This window comes from Myotis davidii, unplaced genomic scaffold (assembly GCF_000327345.1).
Source record: "Myotis davidii unplaced genomic scaffold, ASM32734v1 scaffold604, whole genome shotgun sequence".
NCBI lineage: Eukaryota > Metazoa > Chordata > Mammalia > Chiroptera > Vespertilionidae > Myotis > Myotis davidii.
Window position 1 is genome coordinate 892,360 of NW_006294875.1, and position 26,681 is coordinate 919,040.

Here is a 26,681-nt window from a genome sequence, read left to right on the forward strand (position 1 = left end):
GAACTCCTTATCCAGAATCAAGGAAGAGCATTGCATAAGACAGTATATGTAGTTACTCATTCATGCACATGCATGCACATACCCATGGAAGTAGCCTGCCCCCTCCTCTCTCACACACACACACACACAGACACACACACACACGAATGTTCCTCCTGAAACACTCAGCAAAGCAAATGACAGGCATTTTCTGTGGGTGGCTAGGATTTCAATCCTGGTCTTGCCTTATTGTTGACTTGGGGTTGAGTGATGAGAGATGTTGAGTCTGTGCTTCTTGAGGCATGATAATGAGTTACCTCATCTATATTTTTGGGGTAATCTAGCATAGTGGTTAGGAGTCCAGGCTGTACCATTTACCACCTCCAATGCCTTAGTCAAGTTATTTAACCTCTATGCACATCAGTATCTTGATCTGTAAAATGGATTCAACACTGCTATCTACCTCATGGAATTGTGAGAATTAACTGTAATAGCATATAAAGAGCATTTAAAACACATAGTAGGTCCTCAATAAATATCTTCTAAATTAATAGAATATTAATTTTCTCATTATTATATTATTACCATGAGAAACTTTCATTATGTGATGGAAGAGTGAGGAGATCCCTATTCAGTATCACAACTTCTGTTATTATGGTAGGGCCAGATTGCCAAGCAGACTCATCTACAGATATTTCTCAGTATATGAAGGGAAAAGAAAAAACAACAATTAAATGACTCAAAACAAAAAAAAAAAACAATGAAATTGGGGATGAGATGGAGAAGGGGATTGACATCTTAAAATTAAATAAAGGCATTGCCACAGAGCAACTACTGGGGAGACAGTTGAGCCAGGCCTGGGTCTTTTATTTTTCTAGCTCAAGACTTTGACTAATTGCAAGTGTTGAGTTTCCTCTTGGATTTGAATAAACCACAAAAGGAAAGACTATTGTTCCTTTTTTTCAGCACTTCTTACATCTTGCTTCTTTTTCTGCTTCCTTCCCTGGGACTCTGCTCTAATATAAGAAACCAAAATGGTGGCACTTCCTTCATGAGAACAGAAACTGTGGGCTCCATGGAGGGATGGAATACTACATAAATTGTACTTGGCTCATCTCCTGATGAAAAGCAGCTGAAAGATGGGGATCTGGGTGTACTTTATCATTCATGCTCCTCATTTCTTGGCCATGTGGTAAGGACTGCTTCAACAGACCCTGACATTAAGCCTGGTGGGGCTGGAACAGCTATGGGGCAAGCCAATCCCAGCTGGGGCCTACTGGGCTTTTAATTTTCCATACATGTACAGATATGTACAGGAATCCAGCATGTGGACTGCAAGTAAACTTGGGTAACAATCCACTGACAAGTATCAGTATCTATGAATAAATCACAGTGGCATGGGCTGCAAATTTAGCTCCAGGAAATAGGGACTTAGACAAACAAGGAGAAAAGGCGTTCACTCAACTTCTTCCTGAAATGCCAGAGGAATAAAACAGGTCAGTGGTTAATACAAAATTATCTTTTGGTCAGTCTCCAAAGTGATTTGACCTATTTAGGAGTCATTGAGAATGAGCCAAAGGAAGTTCAGTGGCCTGCATCTTGATTTGTCAAGGGAGAGAGGGTATGGACTGCCAGATGCCCTGAGTCACTTATTATGGAGCATATGAGTGAATATGGCTGAAACTCATGAGAAGGGTTCTGGGACTGTGACTTTGGGCCAACTCCTGACACAATTTAGCTTGCAAATGATAACCCCAGCAGATGCATTGGCAACCAGGTGTGCTAGCTTAGTGGCCTTGGTCACTGAAAGGACCATATAGGATTCTGAAAGCCTTCCTACAGGTTAAACTCTTCTCCAAGACCCTTCTGTAAAAGGTAAACTCAGATCAAGTCAGCAAAGGAATGCAGACATTAAGACTTCAGTGGAGAGCAAAGCTACAAAAATACTGAGGCCAACTCCATTTTAGCCAAGCAGATTGGAGTTGGTAGTGGATGCTGTTGGTGCCCTGCTAGTTTTAATTTTTTTTCCATTTATTGACTTGAGAGAGAGAGAGGGAGAGAGAGAGAGAGAGAGGCATTGATTTGTCATTCTACTTATTTATGCATTCATTGGTTGCTTCTTGTATGTGCCCTGACTGGGGATTGAACCTGAAACCTTGGCATATCAGGATGACACTCTAACCTAAGCATGTCAAACTTGAGGCCTGTGGGCTACATGAGGCCAACAACACATACTAATGAACGATTACTCATTTACTTCAGCCCTTTGTATTCAACATGTCTCTATAGAAATAAACCTACGTTTCTATGAAAGTGGAAGCTTTTGTTTTTTTGCAGCCCACATAAACTTAAACCTTGTTTATTTGGCCCGTGTTAGCCTTTGTGTTTGCCATGCATGCTCTAACCAATTGAGATATCCAGCCAGGCCAACTACTGCTAGCTTAATAGCTGTGTGATCTTAGTCAAGTTCCTCAAACTATCTTGGCCTCAGTTTCCTCATCTATAAATGAGGAATAACAAAATGCATAGCATTGTTGTAAAGATTACATAAGATTCTGTGTAGAAAGCACAGTCACTGGCACATCATTAATTTTTTACACATCAATGTAATTTGAAAACTGGTACCTATCACTATTATTGTTGTTATAAACATGTCTATCTTCTCCCATAGGCTGTAAACTTCTCCTGGGCAAGAATAGTACCCAAGGCCTTCTGGTATCACCCAAATATCTTACCAGAATAAGGGCTTAATACATGTTGGTTGAGTGGATAAAAAGCATCTCACTGTGGAAAGGACTTCCTGCTTTCTCATACTGTAGATTTAGGAAACAGTAAGAAATAGACGAGGCCTGTGGGAACTTTTTTTCCCCTTAATTTAATCTATGAGAGTTGTGGTGGGTGGTGTGCTAAAGAAAATCAAGACTGAATAAGAATCTACTCCTCATACTCTCCCAGAAGTCTGCAGAAAGAAAATATATTCTATTTGTTTTAGGGTTCTCCCCTCCCTTTTTTGTATTCTCTGATAGATTTAGTGTGCCAGTAAGTCCTGCTGACCTCTTTTTGGTTTTTTCTTTTCTGTCTTTTAATTCTCTTTTCCATTTTTCTCCATTGCTCATCTTGGTGTTTTTTGTTGTTTTTTTCACCTTGGTTTTTGTCTTCTATGGGATTAGTGCTGCTGGCCTAGTGTCCACAGAAGAAACTCTGGGAGTCAAGAGGTATCGTGCAACTAGGGTCCCAGAACTTCCCATAGGCCCTACAAAGAGCTAGCCAGCAGTTGCATCAAAACCATATGTCAGGATTGTTGATCATCAAACTCCCTCCATTTTGTTTTCTCATCCCAGACTTCCCTTTGGCCCTTCTGCAAAGGTGAAAGGAAAATTCACAGGATTCTGGGTCTTCTTTCTTTTCTGACATCTGGTTTGATTCTGGGCAACTAAATAGTGGCTTTGCCATGAACAACAAAAGCTAATTCACTATGGTTTTTAAACACCAAGTGCAAATATTTTTCCTTTTCAGCTTGGGGTCACTGGAAGGGAAAAAAACAGGACTGAGAAGGAGATTAACCTTTTAAAAACTCTTACAACTTCCCATAGAAAATAAAACAATGGCATCATTTCCTCCATTCATGAAAGTCGTTTTATGAGTGATTGAGGTAAGACTAGGGATCTGAAGAAGAGTTTTAGCTTGGTTGTCTACTCAAAAGCCCACCATGATTGCTTTTAAGAGGCCACACAAATCCCAGTAAAGTCCTGGGCCACCCTCTTTGCTTTCTCTCTCCCCTGTCTTCATCCCTGGCTGACTTTCCCTCTACCTTCTCTCCAGCCCTTTGATTTCCTCCCTCATGCAGGGCCCTGACCCTCTGCTAATGAGAGGGAAATGTTAGGCAGGAGCATTGCAATTTATAGTATTTAGGCAATGGCCATGCCATCCAATGATGCCATTAACAGATGCTTGGAAGGATGAAGATTCTGTCTGGGTCACTTCCCCAAGGTTCTAGCCAGATTTTCTGTTGATTTGGGCTAGCTTAATGCATCCCAGAAACTCAGCACCATTCAGTTACTCCTCAGAAATGAAGTCACCTACTCTGGCTCTTGATCCACATGATTAAGGAGTAGAAACATCCAATGCAGGAAACTGATGCCATCTGCATAGACCTGGCAACTCTCAGAAGAAAGCAAGTCCATATACCTCACTATTAGCTGTTTCAATGTTTTCTCTATACAACAAAACAAAAGCTCTTTTCCAACTTTCCATTACTTTATCTTCCTTCTTTCTCTCTACCCATCCAGCTTTTGCATATGGATTCAGTTGCTGGGTTCAGGTGGGAGGTGAAGCATATGCCATGATGGCATATGCCTCGATGACATAAAGGCTATTAGAGCAAAACTGTAGAAGTCCCTAAATTCTCCCTTTCTTGCCAAGAGGATGATCTGGGTAGGCTTCAGGATGGCTGGTGCTTGTGAAGGAGCTTAAAGGTTCTTGCCATGCACTATTACTGTTGTTATTGGCATCGCCAGAATCTGACATGTTGATACAGGTGGTATGTGTGTTGAGGGTAGATAATTATCAGAAATTGATCTTTAGCCTGCAAAGAAAAACTGAAGCTGTATCCCCTTGCATCCTTTCAGTGCATGTGCAAACATATGCAGACCTGTTGAACAGCTCACCCTCGCACATACCTAAAATTACACAGCCAAGTGAACCAGCCCCAGTCTGGTGAGAGAATGGGTGGCAATGTGGGATAGCCATGGGGTGATGGAATGGGATGTATTCCTTCTTGTTACAGGACAACTGGCATAGGGGCTGGGCTGCTGTGGCTCCCTGGGTTTTAATATTTGTCCAGTTACCTACTCTGGCATCGTGCCAATGATTTCCATAGCCACATGGCACTTGGCAGTGCTTTTTAAGCTGGTGGGGCCTGAGAGTCTGCATTTCTAACAAGGTCCCAGGTGATGCCTGACCCCTGGCCTATTGAACTTGGAGCAGCAAGGCTGTAAAAATGTACCACTGCATTCTAAACTCCTCCAGGGCTGGAAAAGGAAAGTACTAAGCTCCTCCTCTGGAGACAGGGTGTGTCCGAAGCTGCCCCGGAGTCCTGATTTGCCATTCAAGTGAACCCCAGAGGGATTAGCCGCTGGCCCAGCACTTGGGTGAGACCATCTGCCCCTCCATGGGGGAGTCCTGGAGGCAGCACAGATGTTGTGTGAAAATCTGCCACCATCCTTGCTGAAGGTTGCCCTCTCTCACCCTCCCGCCACCCCCTGCTCTGCCTGCTGACTTAAGCAGATCAGCTTTCAGCTCTCTGGGACTCCAAAGAGGGCTTTGGATAAAAGAAAAGGCCTGTCCTTAAGAAGCAGAGCTGGAATCCAAGCATGCCTCTCCCCTGCTGCATGCCCAAGAATGCAGGTATTTGGGGTTTGCAGCATTTCCTGGCTAAACAGAGGGGGAGGGGAATGGGGGGTGGTAAGCCAGACATAATGGAGAGGGGCATGAGCTGCAGTTGCTTCCTATTCTGGGGGTACTAAGTATGTTTTTTGAAAAATGTGAGCCCTTGCACAGGAACAGACATGAACAAGGGAGACTCTGCCTGAACCTCAGGGATGACCTTGACAATTGGGGCCAGTGGCTACTAAGCTTTAAAGACTTTGGGGTCTTCATATGGGCTGGCCATGTTTGCAACTTTGCTCCTTCTGAAGTGTTGGACTACTTAAGACAGAAAGGACAAGACTTTCTCCCTCCTCTTCTTCCACTCTAACATTTGGATGTCTTCCAAGAGGGTTCCAGGGTAGGATTCCCCAGGGCTGCTGGGATGAGGCTGCAGTAGGCTCAGGCCCGCATCCTGCCTCCAATTGCACTGTGCCCCTCCGGCTGGCTTGTCCCTTTCTTCTCCCCCCCACCCCCGCCCCACTCCTGTCTTCTTGGAATTCCTCAATATTCTACCCTTACCCTGAGAGTACACAGAGAGATTTCTTTATCTCTCTATGGCTCAAATCAGCCCTGAATCGGGAGTCCCTAGACCCAAATTTCCCAATATTTTGTTTCTGTTCCATCTTAAATAGTCTCAAACCATTTGGTAGTATGTCTTGACTTCTTTAGTCCTTTAAACCTTCCTTCATGATATTCCTTTATTATGGAATGTTGGCCACACAACAGAATGCTGTTTGAAAAGTATTGAACTCTTTGTGATATTCGTCCTGCATTGGGGTAGTCCTTCCATTTTAACTCAGACTCCTAAATGTCAGAGACAGTGCCTTTCTTATATTCTTTCTCCCCCCTCCTCCCCTAGTAATGTGGAACATTCATGGGTGAGCAGTGTTGTAGATTTGCCTCCACTGTCTCTGTGGAGACTGATGCATGGCATGGCCATGCTCCAAGAGCCACATGTTAGCCTAACCACTCCCAATATGGTTGTGTGCAGCCCTGCTGCGTGAAAGTGTTATTCTGTCCTGCCATCTCAGAATACACCCTCTGAGTTGCTTTTCCAGGTGTGGTGACGGGGAGGCACTGATTTGTGCCTGCTTTGTTATCTAAAATCCTTTAGGAAGGGAATGAATCATGCTTGTGGACCAGGCAGCTTTTGGTGGGTACCCCTGAACCTCTGTCAGTTTCTTCAGGGCATTACAGTTTCCGAATTTGGGGGTGAAGCTGTTCAAATCCAAATTCCTAGTATCATATATACTTATGATGAATAAGCATTATTTGATGTGCAGGCCACATTTCAGACTAATTAACTCAGAATCTCTGGGGATGAACCCAGGCATCAGTGCGTTTTTTAAAAAGCTCCCAGGGTGGATTCAAATGTGCATCCAGGCTTGAAAATCACTGACTTAGGTAAGAAGTAAGAATTCCACTCCCACTCTAACCCCAACTTCCTCAGGGAACTGAGACAATTAAAGATGTAAGTCCACACATTTTCATAAGTTTCAGTGGATTCAGGGGAAAGTGTTCAACAGCCAGGAAGTATTCATAAGGCCAGAAGACTAAGTAATGGGATGGAGACCAAAGAAATGAGTCCCCTCCAGGTACCTTCCAGAAGGTTCCATTCTAAGCTCAAAGAGAAACATGGGAGAAGGCTGTTAGAATAGCTTGACTCAGTTTACCTCAGAGAGTTGGAGATCCAAGGCATGGGGTGGCTGGCAGGCCAGGGAGGGATAGTGGAAGCTTGCAGGGCTACAGACAGAGGGCTCAAGCTTGTTGCAGCTGCTGGCACTTTATGAGTTTGGCCATCTTCTGGCATTAGTTCCAAAAGGTCATGGCACCCCCTGCCAACTCTGGACAGCACGTAAGTATAGAGACCAGGCCCTTAATCAAAGATGCCTCCAAGTAGGAGTTGGCAGATATTGCATTCAGCACAATAAAAGCTGAGGAGAAAATGACTGCTTTTTGCTCAACACAAATTTTATTATACCAGATTTTATTATAAAGTGTTATAATTTTAGGTGTGTGTTTACTACATAAACAATGCAGTTTCTCTGATCTTCACCATCAAACTGTAATCTTAAGGGGAGTTTTATTTATAAGATTTAAAGCTATTGAACAATTGTTTTATATGATTGCCTTATAAGCATAGGAATAATTCAGGGGAAAATAAAACTGTGCTTTCTTTCCTCCTTAACCCCTGCTCAATCTCCCCGACCTGGGGACAGGCACAGCCACATGTGCTGACAATGTTAGATCTTAAAGCTGATAGATTATAGCTGAGTGGACATCAAAAGGATAATGTGGTCTTTAGGAAAAATGGAACATGGGACTCAAGCTTCAGGCTTCTGTTGCATACCGCCTACAAGGATGTCCTGGTGGCTTGGGCAGGAGTGAGAATCACTTAAGCTTATTGGGAAAGCTCTCTGGGCCCAGACAGACCCTTAAGCCAGTCCATAGTCAGGGGCCAGGGGGCCCAATAGCTACTGCCATTATTTATGTCCAGATCTCTGGACATTAGTATTTCCCAGAAAGAAAGAATTCATATTAGTATGAATGTCAGTTCAGGTCCCTTAGTTCATTCCTGGGAACTCCACATTCAGGGAGAGCAAAGTGTAGGCTGCCATCATCTTATGGCAATGTCTGTTTTGTCCATTTTATTGGTGTTTTCTGGTTTTAACTTATCTGATTTTATATTCATTTACTTGAGATTTTAACTTTTTTTCTATTTCTTAATTTGAATGCTTAGTTTAAAAAATAAATATAAGACCCTGGCAAGTGGCAATCAGTTGCTTGAGTGTCCTCCCATGCACCAAAAGGTGCCAGCTCAATTCCAGGTCAGGGCACGTACCTGGGTTGCAGGCTTGATCCCGGTAAGGGGTGTGCAGGAGGCAGCTGAATAATGTTTCTCTCACACATCAATTTTTCTCTCTCCCCCTCTCCTTTTCTCTCTCTCTCTCTCTAATAAATAAATAAATAAATAAATAAATAAATAAAATAATTGAGAACTATAAATTTAACTCAGAATTAAATTTAGCCTTGGTAATTTGCATTGGTTTTATATGTTGGTTTATTATGGGTTTCATTCTCTAGGTAGGTTTTAAAGAGGCAGCATGGTATAGAGAAAATGGACTTTGGTATCTGTCAGATCTGGGTTTGAATTCTTACTCTACCACTTATCAGTTGTATGACTTCGGGAAAGTTCCGGGATTGCAACTTCCTAATTTTTCAAATGAAGATGATAATATCTTCCTTGTGTAGTCTTTAAATTAGAAAGAAATGAAAGAATGCCAGCACAAGACTTAGCATAGCGCACCTAGTAGCTGCTCAATCTATAGTAGCTATGGATAATAATCATATTTAAAATAATATGCCTTTGGCACAGGCAAAAGCTTTGTGGCTGTGAAGCTGCTCTCCATTTGCATGGCTTAGGCAGAAGGCCAGGACAGTGGGTGTCCTTTCTGGATCAACCCACTTATATTAATGTCCTCCAGAGGCACTGGCAGATGGGACATGAAAATACCAACATTGTGCCTAGGGGAAGGCATGCAGCCAAATGTTACACTGGATTGAGCATGCTGAAGTGAGCCAGGAAAAACTCGGCACAGCACACAAAATCTTGCCATTGAGAAATTCCTCCCAAGTTTCTTACTCCCCGTCTCTTGTGGAATAGAATATTTGAGTTGCTCTGTCTCAGATCTGGCCCCTTTCTTGGCTGCTCAACTGAGACGCTTCTCATTCTGTAGGGAACTGAGCATTGGGGGAGCTAAACTTTTTGAAGTCACATCTTGGTGCTGGGCTTTGTATATGATACATGACAGAGACACAGTTCTGCCCTTGAGGACTTCCGAGTTAGGAGGATACTGACCCATGGGCACCGGAAAGCTGGATCCCTCAGGGCCCATCCACAGGAAGGAGGGGCCAACTCTCTCTCATGGGGTGGCTCAGCTAGTCAACTGGGACCATTGGAGGAGGTGATTTTTGAACCAACTCTGTTATGGTATATAGGTTAAGACATATAAAGTTTTAGGTGTGTTATTGTTTGTGGGGATTTTTTGGTTTTGTCTTATTTTTTAGAATACAATATAATGAGCTCACTCTGATGATTTTCAAAACTAAAGAAAAAAAAGTTCCTGGTCTCTAAAACAAAGGGAAACATCCTATATGCCAAAATTTTGCAGAAAATTACAGCCTATTTGCTTTGGGTTGATTCTTGCCTTCTCACAGTCTGGGGGGTAGGGAGGTAGAGGAGATGGTAAGATTAGGAAAGGGTAACACTGCAGGAAGTTGTCAGCAATTATAATCTGCTGTCCACATTCTCTCTATCCTGCACAAGCCCTCTGTATGTAAATTCAGGTGGAAGTTACTTGACTGTTCAAGGAAGAATCTTCTAGTCTTCTCTGAAGCCTACCCATGCCAAATGTCAAACTCCAATAAAGGTAAAAATACAAATGTTTCCTCAACTTTGAAAAACTGAGGCCTCCCAGGAATGTTATCTTTATTCCTTTCTTGCCCTACCCTACAATGAAGCAAAGAGGAAATTTTTATTGTTCTTCAAGATAGAATACTCACTCTTCGCTAACTGCCTTGTTTTACTGGTATGCTTGCCATAGATGGCATTTGGCTATTAACAACTAGGATCCCTCTTCCATCTAAATTTTTATCGCTGGAAACCTTCACCAGCAAGTTGGAGCTGGATGATTAATTTGAAAATAACAATGTGCTTGAGAATAGGCCAGAGGCACACATCAACAACCACAGAGCCCTTGGCTTAAATGAGTGATAAATTACTCATCCCAACCAACATAGACCTACAGTTCCTGCTCTGAATACCAGGAGTGATGACAGGTGCCACGGGTTTCTAGTACTTTCCATGCCTACCTTGGAAAGCAAGGAAAATGGCCGCCTGAGATAATTAAGATAATTGAATTGTATACTGAGTGCTTTTCCTTGGAAAGAAGTTGATTTGTGGCTTCTCTTGATTAATTGGCCTTTTATTTTTCACCTTCTGCCCCTCTCCTCTTGTCATTTACTTGCTTTTTTTTTTTTTACACCAAAGACATCATGGGTAAAAGGAGGAGATTTTATTTTGAAGAACAATGATCACATTAACAAGGTGACAGCAGATAAGCTAAAAGTCACTCCATTTTCTGCCGGGGGAAAAATGTTCTTTGCCACCAAATTGCATTCTGCTTCTCTTTGTCTACTCTCCTTTTACAGGAGGGTGACAGGCCTAGCCACTGATGGACTCAGAAGAAATAACTGGGAGATAAGATATACCTTTGATTTATGTAAGAAGGGAAACTTTTGAGTTGGATGATAAAAAAATGAGTTCCTTTCCTGTTCCACAACATTCTTGTGGATGGAGCTCTCTGTAAGACAGTGACATTTCTCAGCCCTTGGTCTAAAGTATCCAGCAGAAAATAACTATGAAATCCAAAACTTGCTAAAAGGCAAAAATCCAATTCAGTACAATTTTATAGATGTCTAGGCCTGGATCAGATTCTGTAGGTACAGAATATCCCTACATCCTATCCTATATTTGGGGCAAAACCTTTAAGGTATTAAAGCCACATCCAGAGACACAGCCAGTACTCCGTGAAAGAGCAACCAAAACAAACTGGTGTATGGCTATGTCTCCCAGTGTGTCTACTAAAAAACACACACAACAACAACAACAAAAACCCCACAAAAAACACACTACAGGCTTCAAAATGATCAAATAAAGAGTGAATGGGGGATGAAGGAGGTGAAGAAAGAAAGGGAAAGTTACCCAAGGAGGTGAAATTTGAGCTAGACTTTGATGGACTGGTAGGAATTTGTTAGTCAGGAGAAATATTCTGAGGTTAAACCTCTCTAAGCTGCTGTTTCTTCTGCAAAATCTCATAGGCTTGTCGTGATGTGATGAAAATAAAGTGCATAACACAGTTCTTGGCATATGATAAAGCTGAATATTTACTGTTGTTATTATCATTATCACTGTCATTGCCAACATCATCACATCATCATCATCATCATCATCATCATCATCAGGATTTGGTATTGGAAGTGTGTGAGCAAAATCTTTAGGGTCTTTCATGGGTTAATGGTACTATCAGTCACAGGTAATTAAAACCCCTGTCCCTCTAAGCTTACTCTACTTTTTCTGAGGTTGACCTTCATCTTTCATGTCCTGGCATACTTTGGTTAATATCAGTTCACCTCTGGCAAATGAAAGCGGACTCAACCAATTATCAAAAGATGTTTTTAACCTTACTCCATTTCCCAATATAACATTTTATACACTTGTTTATAATTTCAGTAGTGGGTGGCTATTTGAGTGAAGGTGTAAATATAAAACCAGTAGCGTATGTTAGCATTTCTCTTGGGTCTTTGTTTTCAACATCTTATTTTAGCAACTTCAAAAAATATTCACTCAGGGTATGTTTTTTCTTCCAACCTGTTTATCCTTCACTGGTTTCATTCATGTTACAAAGGAAAGGAGGTTCTGGAAAGAAGCAGAGAGAGGTTAATGGGGGGAAAAGAAGACTTATGTAATACTTTAAACAATAAAGAATTAAAACATGCTGTTACAGAATAGAATTATAGAGATATTAGCAATAAAAATTCATTGTTAAATTATATTTTTAAAAAAACAATGAAACATTTCTTCTAAACTTTGAGAGTTAAAATAGAAAGCTAAGTACTTTTGCATCATACATAATCAATATAATGTGTTTGAGAAGGGCTTGTCCATTTGGCATTGGGGGCTGAGGAGATTTGGGCCCTGTGGTTAGGGAAAAACCAGGATGTTAACATTGAAAGTCATTTAATGACCCCTTATTATGTGCTCAGCAGGACTAGCTAATTGCTCTGTCATAGTTGATACTGCACAATTATTATGCTCATTCAGTAGATGAAGAAAATCAGGTTTAGAGTATTTATGTAACTTGCCTAAGATTACAGCTCAGATGTTGCAGAGCCAGGACTTGGATCCAATTCTGTCTGATTCCCAAACCTGGGCTTTTTACCACCAGGTTATTCTGCCTGCAAGGGTTTGAAAAAAATGACCCCAGACTAAACATGTGGGTGGCATTTTTATATTATATAGGTTTAAAAGATTTGCTTTGGCCTATGCTACAATCTCAGGTTAGGTCACCCAAAGTAGAAGGAAACTCAGTTTTGATTTGAAGGAACAAAAACCAATCCACAGAGATGGCCCCCACCAAAATATGACACTGTGAGCTAAGAAGAAAGACAAGGGAGAGAATCAATAGTGTCCTTTGGTTTGACAAAACAGAGAAGGGTAGGCAAGGCCTTTTACTTTCTCTTTCAATTCCTATAATGATTTTACTTTTTGCTAATTAACTTGACTGCCTGTGACTGATATATTTATTACCCAGCATTGTTTATCAATGACATATTGTTTAAATATTCATTTCCTAGAATAGGGTTATAAATGTCTTCTGGGATCATAAAAGGTGATGGTTTACAAGTGCTGGAGGTTGTGGCAGGTTAAGAAGTTACAATACAGAATTTTCCACACCTTTGCTTGAATGTGTTGGCAGTTCAGAGTGCAGAGATAGTGTTTTTCAGTGGTGACAAAAAGGATATTTTGTCTTCTAATTTCTTAACTTCACATCCTGGTGTAGGTGTTTGCAGGGATAATATTTCATCTTATTCAAAGTTTCAGAGCAAAGTAACAAGTAGCAGATATGATTACAGCTTTTCCTGGAGTCACAAAAACCAATTTTTAAATGTTTCCCTTCTATACTTGGTCATCCTCATACCACCATCTGCTTTCCAAAATTTCCCAAAGCCAGGTGCTCTGGATAGTCACCAAGCTGCCCTGGGCCAACAGCACCACTTGTTGGCTACAACAGAGAATTCTTGGACTCAACATCCTTCTGTGTCCTCTGAGATGATAATGCACATGTCACTGAAATTCCCTGCACTAGCTGGGTAGTTTCAGTCATGCAAAATTGCTTACATTTGTTCATCACACCAAGCTCTCTCACACACCTCCAGATCTATGTATCCTGTTTTCTTTCTATAATCTTTTATGACCTGTTTCCTCTGGCCAACTCCTAGTCAGTTTGGAAGCTTTGGCTTAAGTATCACCTTCCTTGAGAAATCTTTCCTGAAATTGCCCAGGATGATTTAGCCATCTCCATTTCCATAGCCTATATGGTGTGCATGCTTATGTTTCAGTGGTTCTTCTAAGAACAGAGGATGGATTAGTACTCCTAAGGGGATCTGAGCCAAATGGTAGAGACAGAGTGGGGTAGAGTTGGGTATGGCATAAACAGCCTTCCATAAATCTTAAGATTTCTTTTTAATCATATGTGTCATCCTAAAATTCCTATAAAATTAACACTATTATGTACATTACTTAACATAAAATAATATCCCCCAAGAATTACTGAGTACAATTAGTGGTCCATATCTATCCTGTGGCTTCCTGAACCCCCAGGCACAACACACTGTATCTCGGAAGTAGGCGTAAGTCCCTCTGAAAGCCATGTATAGTACAGTTTCTTTCTAGTCTGTGATTGAAGGGGCTAGGGACTAGGGACTAGGTCTACTATAATATTTCCTAGTGAAATTCAGATACTAAAAAATAATATTTTTGGAGGAATGAGTGAATTTTTCCAGTAATATTGGGCATAATAAAAAACCAGTGTTATTAATCCTCTAGTTGTAGATCCAATGTCTTCATCAGCCCACTACTCTTTCTGTACTTTTTCTTGTATTTCATTTGGGACTAGCATTTAAGATTAATTTTTAAAACCATTTTCTTGAGTTATATTAACGTTTATTTGCTACCACTCTTATGCATTGCAAATGCATATTTCCCCGGCAATATTGTGGAGGAATTAGAACTTAATGGGCAAACCTGGAATTCTAAATGCCATTTGTAACTTTTATTTTCATGGGAAAATGTGGCCTGAATTAAAAAGAAAAACTTACAAATGAACTTTGGAATATTCTGAGGCTGGAGACAGACTTTATCAAACTCCCACATCCAACAGCTTCAGTTTATATGGGTTACTGTCCACAACCTGAAGTAGGGGGAAGGAAGACAAAAGTTACAGACATGGAGTGACATCCCAGAATCACTGGAATGGGCAGGAGAACCTCAGATTGGTCCTTCCCTTGGGTCTCTCAGGGTTCTGTGGGCATTATCATCAGGCTAGCTTTCTCAGGAAGTCAGAAAAATTCATTCTTACAAATGCTACTGACATTTGCATCTCTATGATTCTAAAACTGTTCCCTCTCTGAGACAAATGAACACCTGAGTCATCTGTTATCTCTCCATTTAAAAAAAATCAAATTTATTAAGAAATATTTATGAATAAAAGAGCTCCCTAGGTGCAAAGTAACTTTTAAAATTTATTATAAAGTTATTCTTTGTAAACTTCCCACTGCTTCCCCTTTTTTCTTTTTGAAATTAATTACTTGAAACCAAAACCCTTCAAGAAAAGGGCAAACTATGCCTTAATTCTTCTCCATGTGGTAAAACATAGATAAAGGACTTCTGGCAAGAAGGGCAGACTTCTCTACCTGGCTTCTCCAGTGTGGTACATTATAGGGACCATTTTCTCCCCATGTAGTCATTTCTCTTTCTGTTATTCAATTTGACCCTATCCTATATAATAAAGAGGTAATATGCAAATTGACCATCACTCCAACACACAAGATGGCCTCCCCATGTGGACACAAGATGGCTGGCAGGGGAGGGCAGTTAGGGGCAACCAGGCTGGTAGGGGAGGACAGTTAGGGGCAATTGGCCTGGCAGGGGAGGGCAGTTGGGGGTGATTGGGCCAGCAGGGGAGCAGTTGGGCGTCGCTCAGGCTGGCAGGGGAGTGGTTAGGGGGTGATCAGGCTGGCAGGCAGAAGCGGTTAGGGGCAATATACAGGCAGGCAGGTGAGTGGGTGGGAGCCAGCAGTCCCAGATTGTGAGAAGGATGTCTGACTGCACATTTAGGCCTGATCCCATTGGGCAGTCGGACATTCCTCGAAGGGTCCCAGATTGGAGAGGGTGCAGGCTGGGCTGAGAGACACACTCCCCATGCATGAATTTCATGCACTGGGCCTCTAGTCCTATATAATAAAAGCCTAATATGCAAATTGTCCCCTCGGGCGGTCCTTTGACCGCGAGTTCACCTGGGAGACTGGGAGTTTCACCGCTTGCTATGACATGTGCTGACCACCAGGGTGTGGCATGGAACATGGCAGGCATTGGTGATGCGGCACTGGCAGTGGGTGGCAGTTGAGGTGCTGCTGGCCTGTTGGGCCCAATGGTCTCTGACGAGAGTAGGACTGCAGCAGGATGGTGGAGCAGGTGAGCAGGTGGTGCCAGGCCAAGGCGGGTATGAACAGGGTCCTGATGGCCCCACCGATCACCCCACAGATGGCGACCAGAGGCGGCAGCAGGGGGCAGGGCCGCTGGCTGGCTCCCAGGTGCTGAGGGAGATGGGCGGGGCGGAGGGACCCGGCCCGATTGATCACCCTCGCAGGTGGGATGGTGGAGCAGGTGTAGGGGTGGTGCCAGGCCAAGGCGGGGTGCCAGGTGGGGCTGGAGGCTGAGAGGCTGGGAACATGAGCTGGGGCCCAATCTCCACAGGCCACCCTGAGGGACCCCACCCGTGCACAAAATCTTGCACTGGGCCTCTAGTCCTTAAATGAAAAACCATCTCCCTTCCCAATTGGCACACAATACTATTTTTATGTCGACTCTGATCTGAAAATTTCATTTTTGATTCTACCTAGAAAGTAACTGATGGAGATCCCAGCCTAGAGCCTAAATCCAGTGTCCTGGCCACATTCTTAGACTGGGAAAGCTGTTGGGAAACAAGTTCAGAGCCTGAATTGGAAATAAGGGCAAACAATGGTATAGAGAAGGTTTTTCTTTAATTTATAAAGTTTCTCAGTAAAACAACCTCTTTTCTGGAATGTAATTAGTATGTGTTTAACCACAAATGTAGAAAAATTGCTTAGGATTGACCAACATATTTTCTCAGAACTACAAAGAAGGTTTCTTTCTTTCTCTTTCTCCTTTATATGCTCCTTATAAAACCTTGCCAGAGTCAACTAAAAGGGAACCCATTTCATTACATATACTTTTCCCCAAGAAGTAAAATGAACTAAATTAATTCATTCACTTACCACTATAAATACCAAATGAAAAGGCCATAGATATATAGATGTAAATACTGCCTCTATAATTATTTTTTTTGTGTTAGTATAACTAGAGGGCACTGAGAGGAAGAAAAATAAATTATTCAAAGTTCAAAGGTTCCAAGATTTACTAAGAAAATAAGAAAAGGGAAAAAAAAAGCCCAAGCATCCACATGCTAAGATAGCCAAAGAATCTGCTACTATGTTTACTCACCAGCATTTTCTTCAGAAGAAATGGCTTTTGTCAAAATCTGTGGGAACTCCAAATGCAGAACATTTTTTCCTATTAAATAAAGTTAAGCAATGTTGTAATTAAGACTGCAGGAGCTGATTTCACTATGTTGAAATTGCAACAACATACAGCCATGGTTGAGAACTACTGCTGGAGGTATTTAGTTATAATGATCAATTTTTCCTTTACTAGATAGTTCATTTGGCTCTAATTTAGTTTATAATTTTATCCCTTTCAAGGCTCTTCCTCTGTAAGTTTCCTAAGTGTGTGGGAAAGGGAAGGTGTACATTTCTTTTAATTTTCTCACCTGTATCTTGGATGCTCTGTCTTCTTAAGAAGACAGCCATGACCATTGTTGTTGAATATTATAAAACTGACACCATATCCTTGCACATTGCAGTTCTTGTTCCATGGCATTACTCCTCTATTTATTTGAGAGGTTTATGGGGTTATGTGTTGGCATTTGTTGTCTTAAACACATCATCTCTTCTCTTCCTTCCATTTTCTGATTGTCTCTTGAGGGTGGCTCTGGGCCACTCACCTTGGTGATTCTTTGCCCTAAACCATGTGACCCAACATCAACCTGACAAGCCTCGGATTGGAGAAAGGGAGATGGTCTTCTGAGCCTGAAGGCTATCTATATGAAGCCTCTCTGAACTGGTACTTTCAGGGCATAATTGAGATGATGAGAAGACTTTGAACTATCACAATATTTTGAGCCATAAAAAAGGTTTTATTTTATTTTAAAGAAGGCTTCAGTTTATGATATCTTGGTAAACTAACAATTCTCAACCATTAGTGTCTGTTTTGATATATGGCTAGAAATTTATTTTAAAGAACTTGATCAGTTAGCCTTTTCTGTGTATGAATCACCCCAGTATTTAGTGGCTTAAAATTTAGTGGGTAGTTCTCCTGGTTTGGGCTAGCTTGGTTGAGCTCTGCAGGGCTTGCTTATGTGTCTGTAATCACTCAGCTGGGAATAGAAAACATAGGGTGTCCTCATCCATACATCTGGTGGTCAGCAGGCTATGGGTCAGATTGAGATGGGCTACTGGGGCACACGTGTCTCTATCTAAAAGGTTATCTCAGTCTTGTTTGTAGAGTGGCATTAAACACGGGAAAGTACTAAGGTCAGCAAAAGTAGAAGCTACAAGGCTGCTGGAGGCCCAGGCTCAGATCATGCAGGTTGTTACTTCTACCACATTCTATTGGCCAAATCAAGTCACAGTCTTGATGGGAAGAGCTGAAAAGTACTATAGCTATTTTTGAAATCTCCCACAATAACAAACCACTCTTATTTGCAAAATTTTAATGTATAAATTAAAATGGATGTGGGTTATATTAGAACAAGAACAACTATCCAAATGGTAGTGTGGTGAGGTGGAAGACCATGAATCTTAGAATCAGACAGACCTGAGTTCAAACTGTCTCCCAACTTGTTACCTGGGTGGCCTTTAGCAAGTTACTCAGCCTCTCTAAGCATCTGTTTTCTCAACCAAAAACCAGGAAGAAAAAGAATACTTAGCCCTAACCGGTTTGGCTCAGTGGATAGAGTGTCAGCCTGTGGACTGAAAGGTCCCGGGTTCGATTCCGGTCAAGGGCATGTACCTTGGTTGCGGGCACATCCCCAGTTATGGGTGTGCAGGAGGCAGCTGATCAATGTTTCTCTCTCATCGATGTTTCTAACACTCTATTCCTCTCCCTTCCTCTCTGTAAATAAATCAATAAAATATATTGTTTTAAAAAAGAATACTTAATGCACAGGGCTGTTGTGAGGATTAAATGAAATTATGGTGTAATGCCCAACACATAGTAAAGAGCCATTTCATTCTGGCTTCCTTCCCTGTCCCCTTAATTTTTTGAAATTCATGTATAGAGGGCCTAGTAAATCTCTTCTACTCAGAATCAAAGCTGCCCAGTCCCCTTTTCTGCCAGATACCAGCTTTTCTTTGTCTATGCATTGCATATATTTGAGATATGACTTTGATATAGAAATTTTCAATTGGGGATCTTGGCAGTGTTCTCAAACATAAGCTTACAGTTAAAAATTCCAAGACAAATCTTAGTTTTGGTGCAACAAATTATTTCACATGTTTAGTTGTGTATAGCTGTTTTTTCTTTATGGTCTGGGTATACTTGGGAGTTTTGAAAAACACACCATCAGAAAAGAAAGTTTTGAAATAATAGAAGTTGAGCAGCAATGTATGGGAATGACGTTCTCTCAGAAAGGATACATTTACCAGGTAAGGTTTTAAAACATATTCCAGGGCTCTAAATAGTGAGGTTAGTCTTTGGGGTCAGAGGGGGCCAGATTGGGCAAAACCTCTGCTTCTTCTTTGATGCATTCCATAGGGCTTCATTTTGGCTAAATCATCATAATTCCCACCAAGACAGCACAGAATGATAATGGTTTTATTTATTATTTTATATGCATTGCCAGTATATGCAAAGCTTTATAGCATGCCATAAATAGAGAGGGATTATCACAGCTGTTACTTATTTTAACAGGTCACAATACAGTAGTTTATGCCAGATGGTTTAGAGAATTTTGAGAGAGAAATTTTATACAGGCAGCCATATAGATACTAGCTTGGGTAGTTGAGCCCTGAAATTAATTTACATTTGTTATGCTATATAAATAAACACATAGTTACTTATGAATGAGTGAGCCATTTTATAGCAGTGATTTCTTCTGGAAGTCATGAGGTCTCATATAAGCAGTGGTGGGGCAGCAGCAGTAGTAATGTGCTGCTGCTAGGATAGAGGAGATATATTACCCAGCCACATCCATAGCTATGGAGGGGATATCCAACTTGCTCCACAGAAATATATTTTGGAGCCAACCTGAGATTTTATTATTGAAGCCAAAGAGACTAAAGCAGGGAAGCAATCCTAGATAAACATAAGGAAGGTGTGTGTATGGCAGAGAGAAGAGCTGGAATTGGGATCCCCAAGGTCATCAGCAAGGTCAGTCTGGGGCAAATCACAGAACATATTGCCCTTGCCTGGGCAGATCACAGAACATATTGCCCTTGAAGATACTGAAGTTCATGTGTAGAGTGGTTAGTTCTGGATGATGAGCAGAAATGGAAAGAAGAAAAAAGTAGTGATGATCAGAAATCATTTCAGAAGGTGTTTTTGGTTCTAGATTTCAAAGAGCAATAGGTTTCCAGAATGAGAAACTTAGAGAAAACCTTACATATCTTTACCCTTCTTGTCTTATGGATGAAGAAATAGACAAAGAGGATTGATCATTTAAATATGATCATCTTGGTGTTTTTTTTTTCAATAAACAAGTAAAATCAGACTGTCATGGTATTTGGACTTTGTCAACCTCCTCTAGTCTCTCTCCCCTTGATCCATCCCACCAATTCCTCTCATGCTTTCCACCTCATGCTAGAAAAGGACCACATCTCCACCTCTCAGAATAATCCAAAGACCAGGTCTAAAACACAGTTGGGTTTTCTCGGTAAATTGCCTTGAGATATAGTAAAGTTAATATACCATCTCTGTAACAGGAATAAAATTATTTAGCATTTTTGCATCAGTTCTTCCATCTCCTATAAGATAGGGGTCAACTAAGACCAACAAAATAATTAAGCAGAAAAGGTGAGTTTAAAATATATGATGAGCATATAACTAGTATAATCTATGATAGAAAATCAGGTAGCGACAGTATTTCAAAAGTTGAGTAGCCCATGAATGTCAAGGGACAAACCAGAACTTTATTATGGACTAGGGGCCCAGTGCACAAAGTTGTGCACTTTGAAAGGAGCTGTGGTGGGCATAGGCGCAGGTCGTGGCCCATCCTCTGCGCCTCCGCCCGGCCCCTCCCACCACAGCCCCTGGTCCCCTGTCTGCCAGCAGCCACGCTCCTGCTGCCACCACTCCCACACGCTGATGGTGCCGAGCAATCTGGATGGGTGTACGCACTGGCAACAGATGCAAACAGCAGCTCCAGTGCTGGCAGCAGGTGCAAGCACCAGGTGGGACCACGGCACACGGGAGCAAAGAATTTTCAGTAACCACCAGAGGCTCACCCCGATGACAGTGACTGGTGCCCCGCCTTGGTCTGACACCACTGCTTACCTACTCCACCATCCTGCCACAGCCGACGCCCCCATGTTCCATGCTCTGCCGCCTGCTGCTGATGCCTGCCATGTTCCACACATGCCCCCTGGTGGTCAGTGCACGTCATAATGACTGGTTGTTTGGTTGTTTGGTTGTTTCACCATTCAGTTTATTTGTATATTAGGGTTATATATATATAGATTCTCCAAAGATGACTAGTTGAAGAATTAAAACTTTGAAAGTTTGTAAGCTAGATAATACCAAAATGTCCAACTCTTTTCAGAGATGCTGAGTTCTCAATAACTTCAGCAATCTGAACATAGCACTAAGCCTGAAAGTAAGTAAAAGGAGCTTCCCAAGGCCACAGATAGTTGTCAACAAGCCCATGCACTTTATGGCTTAGCATCTTGCTCAGACTTTTTTAATGGACAGATATTACCCAGCCATGGTGTCTGTTTTCCTTAGCCCACTGTAGACTCAAACTATGGGGAAGAGTTAGAAGGAGGGTGAGAGAGGAATGACAGTGGAGAGCTAAATATCAAGAAAAGAGCTTGGAAATTTAAAAGAGGAGTCTTTGAAATGTGTTACCATAGAGACCAATAATAAGCCTTCTTAATAAAGACCCTAAGTTAATCAGCAAAGCATTAAATTGTGTTTTGTATCATCTGATTAGAGAGATAGGAAAGTGAATTGTTCAAGGTAGGCTAATTCTGGTAATAAAACCTCCAACATTCCAGGGGCTTATTTCTCATGTACATTTCAGTCTAATGCAGGTCAGCATACAGTTATTTGGGTACCCAGATTCCTTCCATCTTGGGGTTCCAATGCCCCACCCTCTGTGGAGCTTCTATGTTCAGCCAGCAGTGCAGAGAAGGGAGCGTGTAGAATTGTATAGGAGTTTTTATGGGCCAGGCTTAGAGGCACACATCCCTTTGCTCACATTCTATTGGCTAGCACCCAGTTCCATGGCTGCACAGAACTGCAGTGGAAACTGGTTACAGGAGAAATTAAGAGATGCATATAAGAGATGCTCAGTAAATGCTTTTGTTTGAATCATCAAGCTATAGAAAGTGTCAGGCACTCTAACCGCTGTACAGGGGATAAGGATTCCAGAAAAACTACAATATGAGCATATGTGTGAAGACCTCAAACATAGGAAGGTACTGCCTTCATTGGGCTTTTATTATATGAGAGGTACCATCATGGTGCGTTATATGTATTATTTTATTTACTCTTCCTAACAATCCCATAAATTATGTATTCCTGTTTGCATTTTACAAATGAGGAAACCAAGGTTCAGAGAAGTTAAATCATTTTTCCAAGATCATGCTGCTAAAAGATGGAGGAACTAGGATTCAAACTCAGGTCTTTCAAGGACCAAAGCCCAGGTTTTCTTCCTCTACACCATGGGATTTGCTAAAACCTGATTCAAATGTAAACTATCCAGTTACATCATTATTTTCATCATCACTGTTAACAGCAACTTTATTATTATAAAAATCAATGCAAAGGGGAAGACATGGCCATTTTCATTGCTTTATGGAGTTCTGCAGGTCTCGTTGCCAAAGCTCTCCCCTGATAAAGCAGCCCTGAAAACCCAGAGCAACACAGTGACTTGGACACTAGCTTCCCATGATCTTGCCAGGGATTGCTATAGAGAGCAGCCATTTTGCTCACCCGAAAATAAATTTTCATTTCAAGGCCTGAGGTCTTTGAGTCCACACATGATAGTGCTTCTGGTGCCTCAAGTGAAGTCAGTCTGGGAGCTTGTTAACAAAGAGATGGTCAGGCTTCACCCTGAGTCTGATTAAGCCTGTCGGGGTGGGGCCTGAGCATGTACACCTCGAACAAGCTATGGGTGCTCCTGTGCTCTTGGTCCTTGGATGAGCAAAGCTAAGGGAAAGACTCCCCTTCTTTTTTTAGAAGTTCCAACTAGCCTTCACACCCATTCCACACTTCCTACCAATGTCCACTCCATCAGGCCTTCTTGAAGCCCAAGGGACCCAGGTCTGCCCTTGGTAGGCAGAACTACTTCCAGTAACCTCTCAGTGACATTTGGAATTCTTGATCATGCTGCCTTCTTGAAACCCTTTTGTGCCCTGATTTCTGAGATGGAGTCCTCCTTCCCTCCTGGTCTCTTGCTTCTGTGACTCATCACTCTTTCTCTCTGGTGGCCTCTTTTTTCCTTAGAACCCCTTAAATTTGGGGGTTTATGTATCTATTCTTACCCTCATTGGAAGAGAGACCATGCCACCCCTCCCGCCCTATCTTTCCTCTCCTAGTCATACTCTGTCTTCCAGCCAGATTCCCCATCTTTACTAGTGATTGGCAGCCCTCCCAGAAGGGCGGCATGGGTGGAGTCAGAGGTGAGCAGCCAACTTGGGTTCAGTGTGATACTTCATGTGACCCAATAATAATTCATAGTAATGTCAATTAGGAAGTGCTCGCGCAAACCTTGTGATTTGCTGTGACCTTGGCAAGTCCAGTGTTTCATCACAATTTGTGAATTATGGAGGAATCATGAGGCCCATGAACACAGTACTGCCCACTCATGCAAATCTGCCCAGGGCATAGACCTCACTTTTTGGAAATAGGTGGCCTGGTCAGAAAATAGCCAAATTTTTCCTAAATGGGTCTCCAAGGCTTCAATACAAATTACCAAAAACTGTGTCCCACAAAGCATCTTTTGATAATTTCATTCACTGACTTTCTCCCTTATTATATATTAGGACCTATCCCTTAAGTGGTGTGTTTTAAATGGCCCTAAATGGTTTTCTGTCTTCTACATGTGTCTGTTATATATAGAATCTGCCCGCCTAAGGCATGGGCACACACTGCCATGGTTTTTAACCCTGCTTCAACCTCAGAGCTGGTTTAGTAAATCACTCTTCCCTGGAGATGAGTACATCGCTGAAAAGGCATTGTCTTTGCAGTGTTTTAAGCCAAGGCAGGGTGAGTTGTGTCTAGGATGGGAGGTTTCAGGTTATGGGATGAATAGGGGGAAGGGACGCAATGTTACAATTTTATGATCGCTCTATTCCTGTTACACACGGGCACATGCCCCACGGCAGTCTCTGTCCTCCCTCTTGCTGGGGCTGGAGGAGTTGGCATGGTCGGTGTCTCTGATTCCTCTGCTGCTGGCTAGAGACCCGAGAAAAGGGAGGTGAGAAGGGAGCCACGGGGGTGCGGTGCTGAGCAGCCGCGGTGGGTCCAGCCTGTTGGTGATGTGCCCAGCCCGCCACCACTCTGGGCATGGGTAACGCGCAGCACCAGCGGTTGCGCTACCCGAGAAGGAAACGCACAGGTACCAGAAATCCGGATCCGGGATCCTCCGCATCCCCCGGTTTGTCTAAGAGCACAGGGCCCCGCGCTGTGGCCGGCTCCCGCAATCGCCACCGAGTTTGGGGCTAGGGGCTGAGTCCTGCAGCTCACTGCGGCTGGCGGCAGGGGACGGATTATTTTTAGCAGGTTTCCTTTAGCCCAGTAGAGCCAGGAGATGTTCGCAGAGCCAGGCGGCTGTCTGCAGAGCGTCTGTGCAACCGTGCTGGCTGCCTGGCAGGTTTGGCTGCCGCAGTCCCCTCCATTCACTGGGCTGTAAATCGAAGCTGTCTACACCGGCAAGGCGCTGGATCCCAGCGTGGCCCTGGGGCTACGTCCCGCCCAGGTCTCCCGGCACCTGATTTCCCAGTGGTCAATTAGGTGTCTCAGCCTGCAGCATTGAAGCAGTGGAGGGGCCAATGCCCCGGCTTTGATGGAGCGCGCCGTGCGCAGAGACCTCCCCAGTCGACTTCCTCATCAGAAGGCAGCATCCATTCATAATTCTCTCTCTGCCTGTGGAACGAGTTAGGCTGGAGCTGGGCATGGACTCCTGAATCTCTCTTTTTGCTTGTGAAGAAGAAACTAAGATAAAAGGGAAAAGAAAGGGGGAATGCAGTCATAACGCAACAAGGCGCTGGAAAGCCCCTGAGAGGTCTCTTCTTTGCGGGGAGAGGGAGAAGAAGCAGATCCCAAGCCCAGCGCCCCAGCCAGCTGCTGCTAAGACAGCAATGCAAATAAGAACCCTTCCCTGACTCTTAGCTTCTGTTAACACCATAAACAGGGCATTTATAAAAAAAAATATTTGGAGCAGTTTATAAGGTTGTATTTGTGAGATTATTAATGTCTATCTGTTCTAGACTTTAAACTCCAAAAAGGCTGTCCTTTTGTTTTTGTTTTTGTTCATTAGTACAACCTCCATGCCTGGCATGGAGTGTGTACTTAAAATATTGGTTGAATGAATAAAGGTAGAAATTCTTCAAATTGGCAACCCCCCGGGATGCTCTGCGACTCGCAGCCCAGGCCACGCGGGTGTGTGTGAGATGGTACCAGCTTGGTGGGGGGAGGGGGTATGGGCAGGTGACATCAATTTAAACTAAATTTTCACAGCTCTGGGAGGTGGGTGAACTTGGGAGACTAAGGAGGCAAGAGCCGCAGCCCCAGCGCGTGCTAGCCTGAGAGGAAATCCCTCAGGCTGAGTGAGGTCTGAGAGCTTGGTACCCTTGACAGAGCTGAATGAGGGTGAGCGGGTGGTCAAGATGGACAGAGCATAGCTCCAAGGGATGGGGGGAGCAGCTCTGGCTTTCAGGGGTCTTTTTTTTTTTTAAGCATATTGCCGCTGCAGCTTTGAAGTTTGCCGCCTCCTCCCCAACCCCCATCCCAGATTCTGGGGCGGGGCGGTACTTTTCCATTTAGCTGCCCAGGCCCTCACCAGCTGCTAAGAGGGGGCTGCAGGGGTTGCAGGGTCTAGTGGTGGGCTTTCTGCAGAGGACTCGGGGACTTGAGGGCGCTGCGATTGGGAGTGAGTCCTGAAGCTCAGCCTTTCGGGAGCTCTGAGAGCTGGGAGAAGTCAGGGATCTTGCCTGGTGTCCCATCCTATTTCCTTGCCCTGGCACTTGGTTTTAGGTGACATTTTGCCTGTGCAGGGATTTCACTGTCATGGAGCTGTCTGTGATGCTGTAAGGCAAGTGGACTGTTAGGATGAGACTGAAGAGAGACAAGAGAGCAGGAGCTTTTCCTTTTGTGGCAGTGTTAACCCCATCCAGCCTGCTCCCTTGGCACAGCTGTCCACCTGGGTCACCATCTGTGGGTGTAAGTGGGTCTGCCCGGCTGACTAGCTCTGCCTGGGTCAGTGGACCAAAGCTGGACTTGCCCAGGACATGCCATGCCAGGAATGTGTGGGCAGTAAAAGAGTGAAACCCCACCTGGCACCCCCTCCAGAAAAGGTTAAGCAGGCCCCACCATGATGGTGCACAGTATTTTTGCCATAGTATGGTCTCCTCTTGAGTTTGGGAGCTCTTGTTTTATGAGATTTTTATTTTGCAGTTTGGTGCCTCCTGGTCACCAGTTTGTTTTTCACAGCTGCTTGTGAGCAAGGCAAAGATAACAGCATCTAAAAATAGCCCTGCGGCTGGAGATGCAGCTTAGCTTGACCCTACTATTACAAGGATGGAGGTCTTCTTACCCAGCTGTGTCAGTGTGAACCGAATTTGGGCCCCCACCCCACAATCTGAGACCAGGTCCACACATCCTTCAGAATAGTTCAGTCTCAAGGCAGCGTGGGGATGCTGAGATGCTCCTCTGTGTGAGAAGGGCAATAGCTCATCCATTCATAGTGAGGCCTGAACAACTGGGCTGCAAGATTGGGGGATGGGATCCCCAACAGAGACCCCTTCCCTGCCCCTAGCCATGGATATCTGTAGCTTTATATTCCCTTTGAGTTCCACCCAGCCATATATGGGGATTCCTCCTCTGTGCTTCAGGGGCCAGCAGACCCCTCCCCCGA

The 26,681-nt window shown here is 43.2% G+C and overlaps 1 protein-coding gene across 1 annotated transcript in view; it reads left to right on the forward strand.

The window, feature by feature from the left end:
• The first annotated feature begins 5,317 nt into the window (after positions 1-5,317).
• Positions 5,318-26,681, forward strand: part of NHS (NHS actin remodeling regulator) — a 101,526-nt gene continuing 80,162 nt past the window's right edge. Inside the window, 1 exon segment of the mRNA XM_006779608.2 lies at positions 5,318-5,385. Within this exon segment, the coding sequence (XP_006779671.2) occupies positions 5,352-5,385 (34 nt within the window). The 5' untranslated portion in view covers positions 5,318-5,351.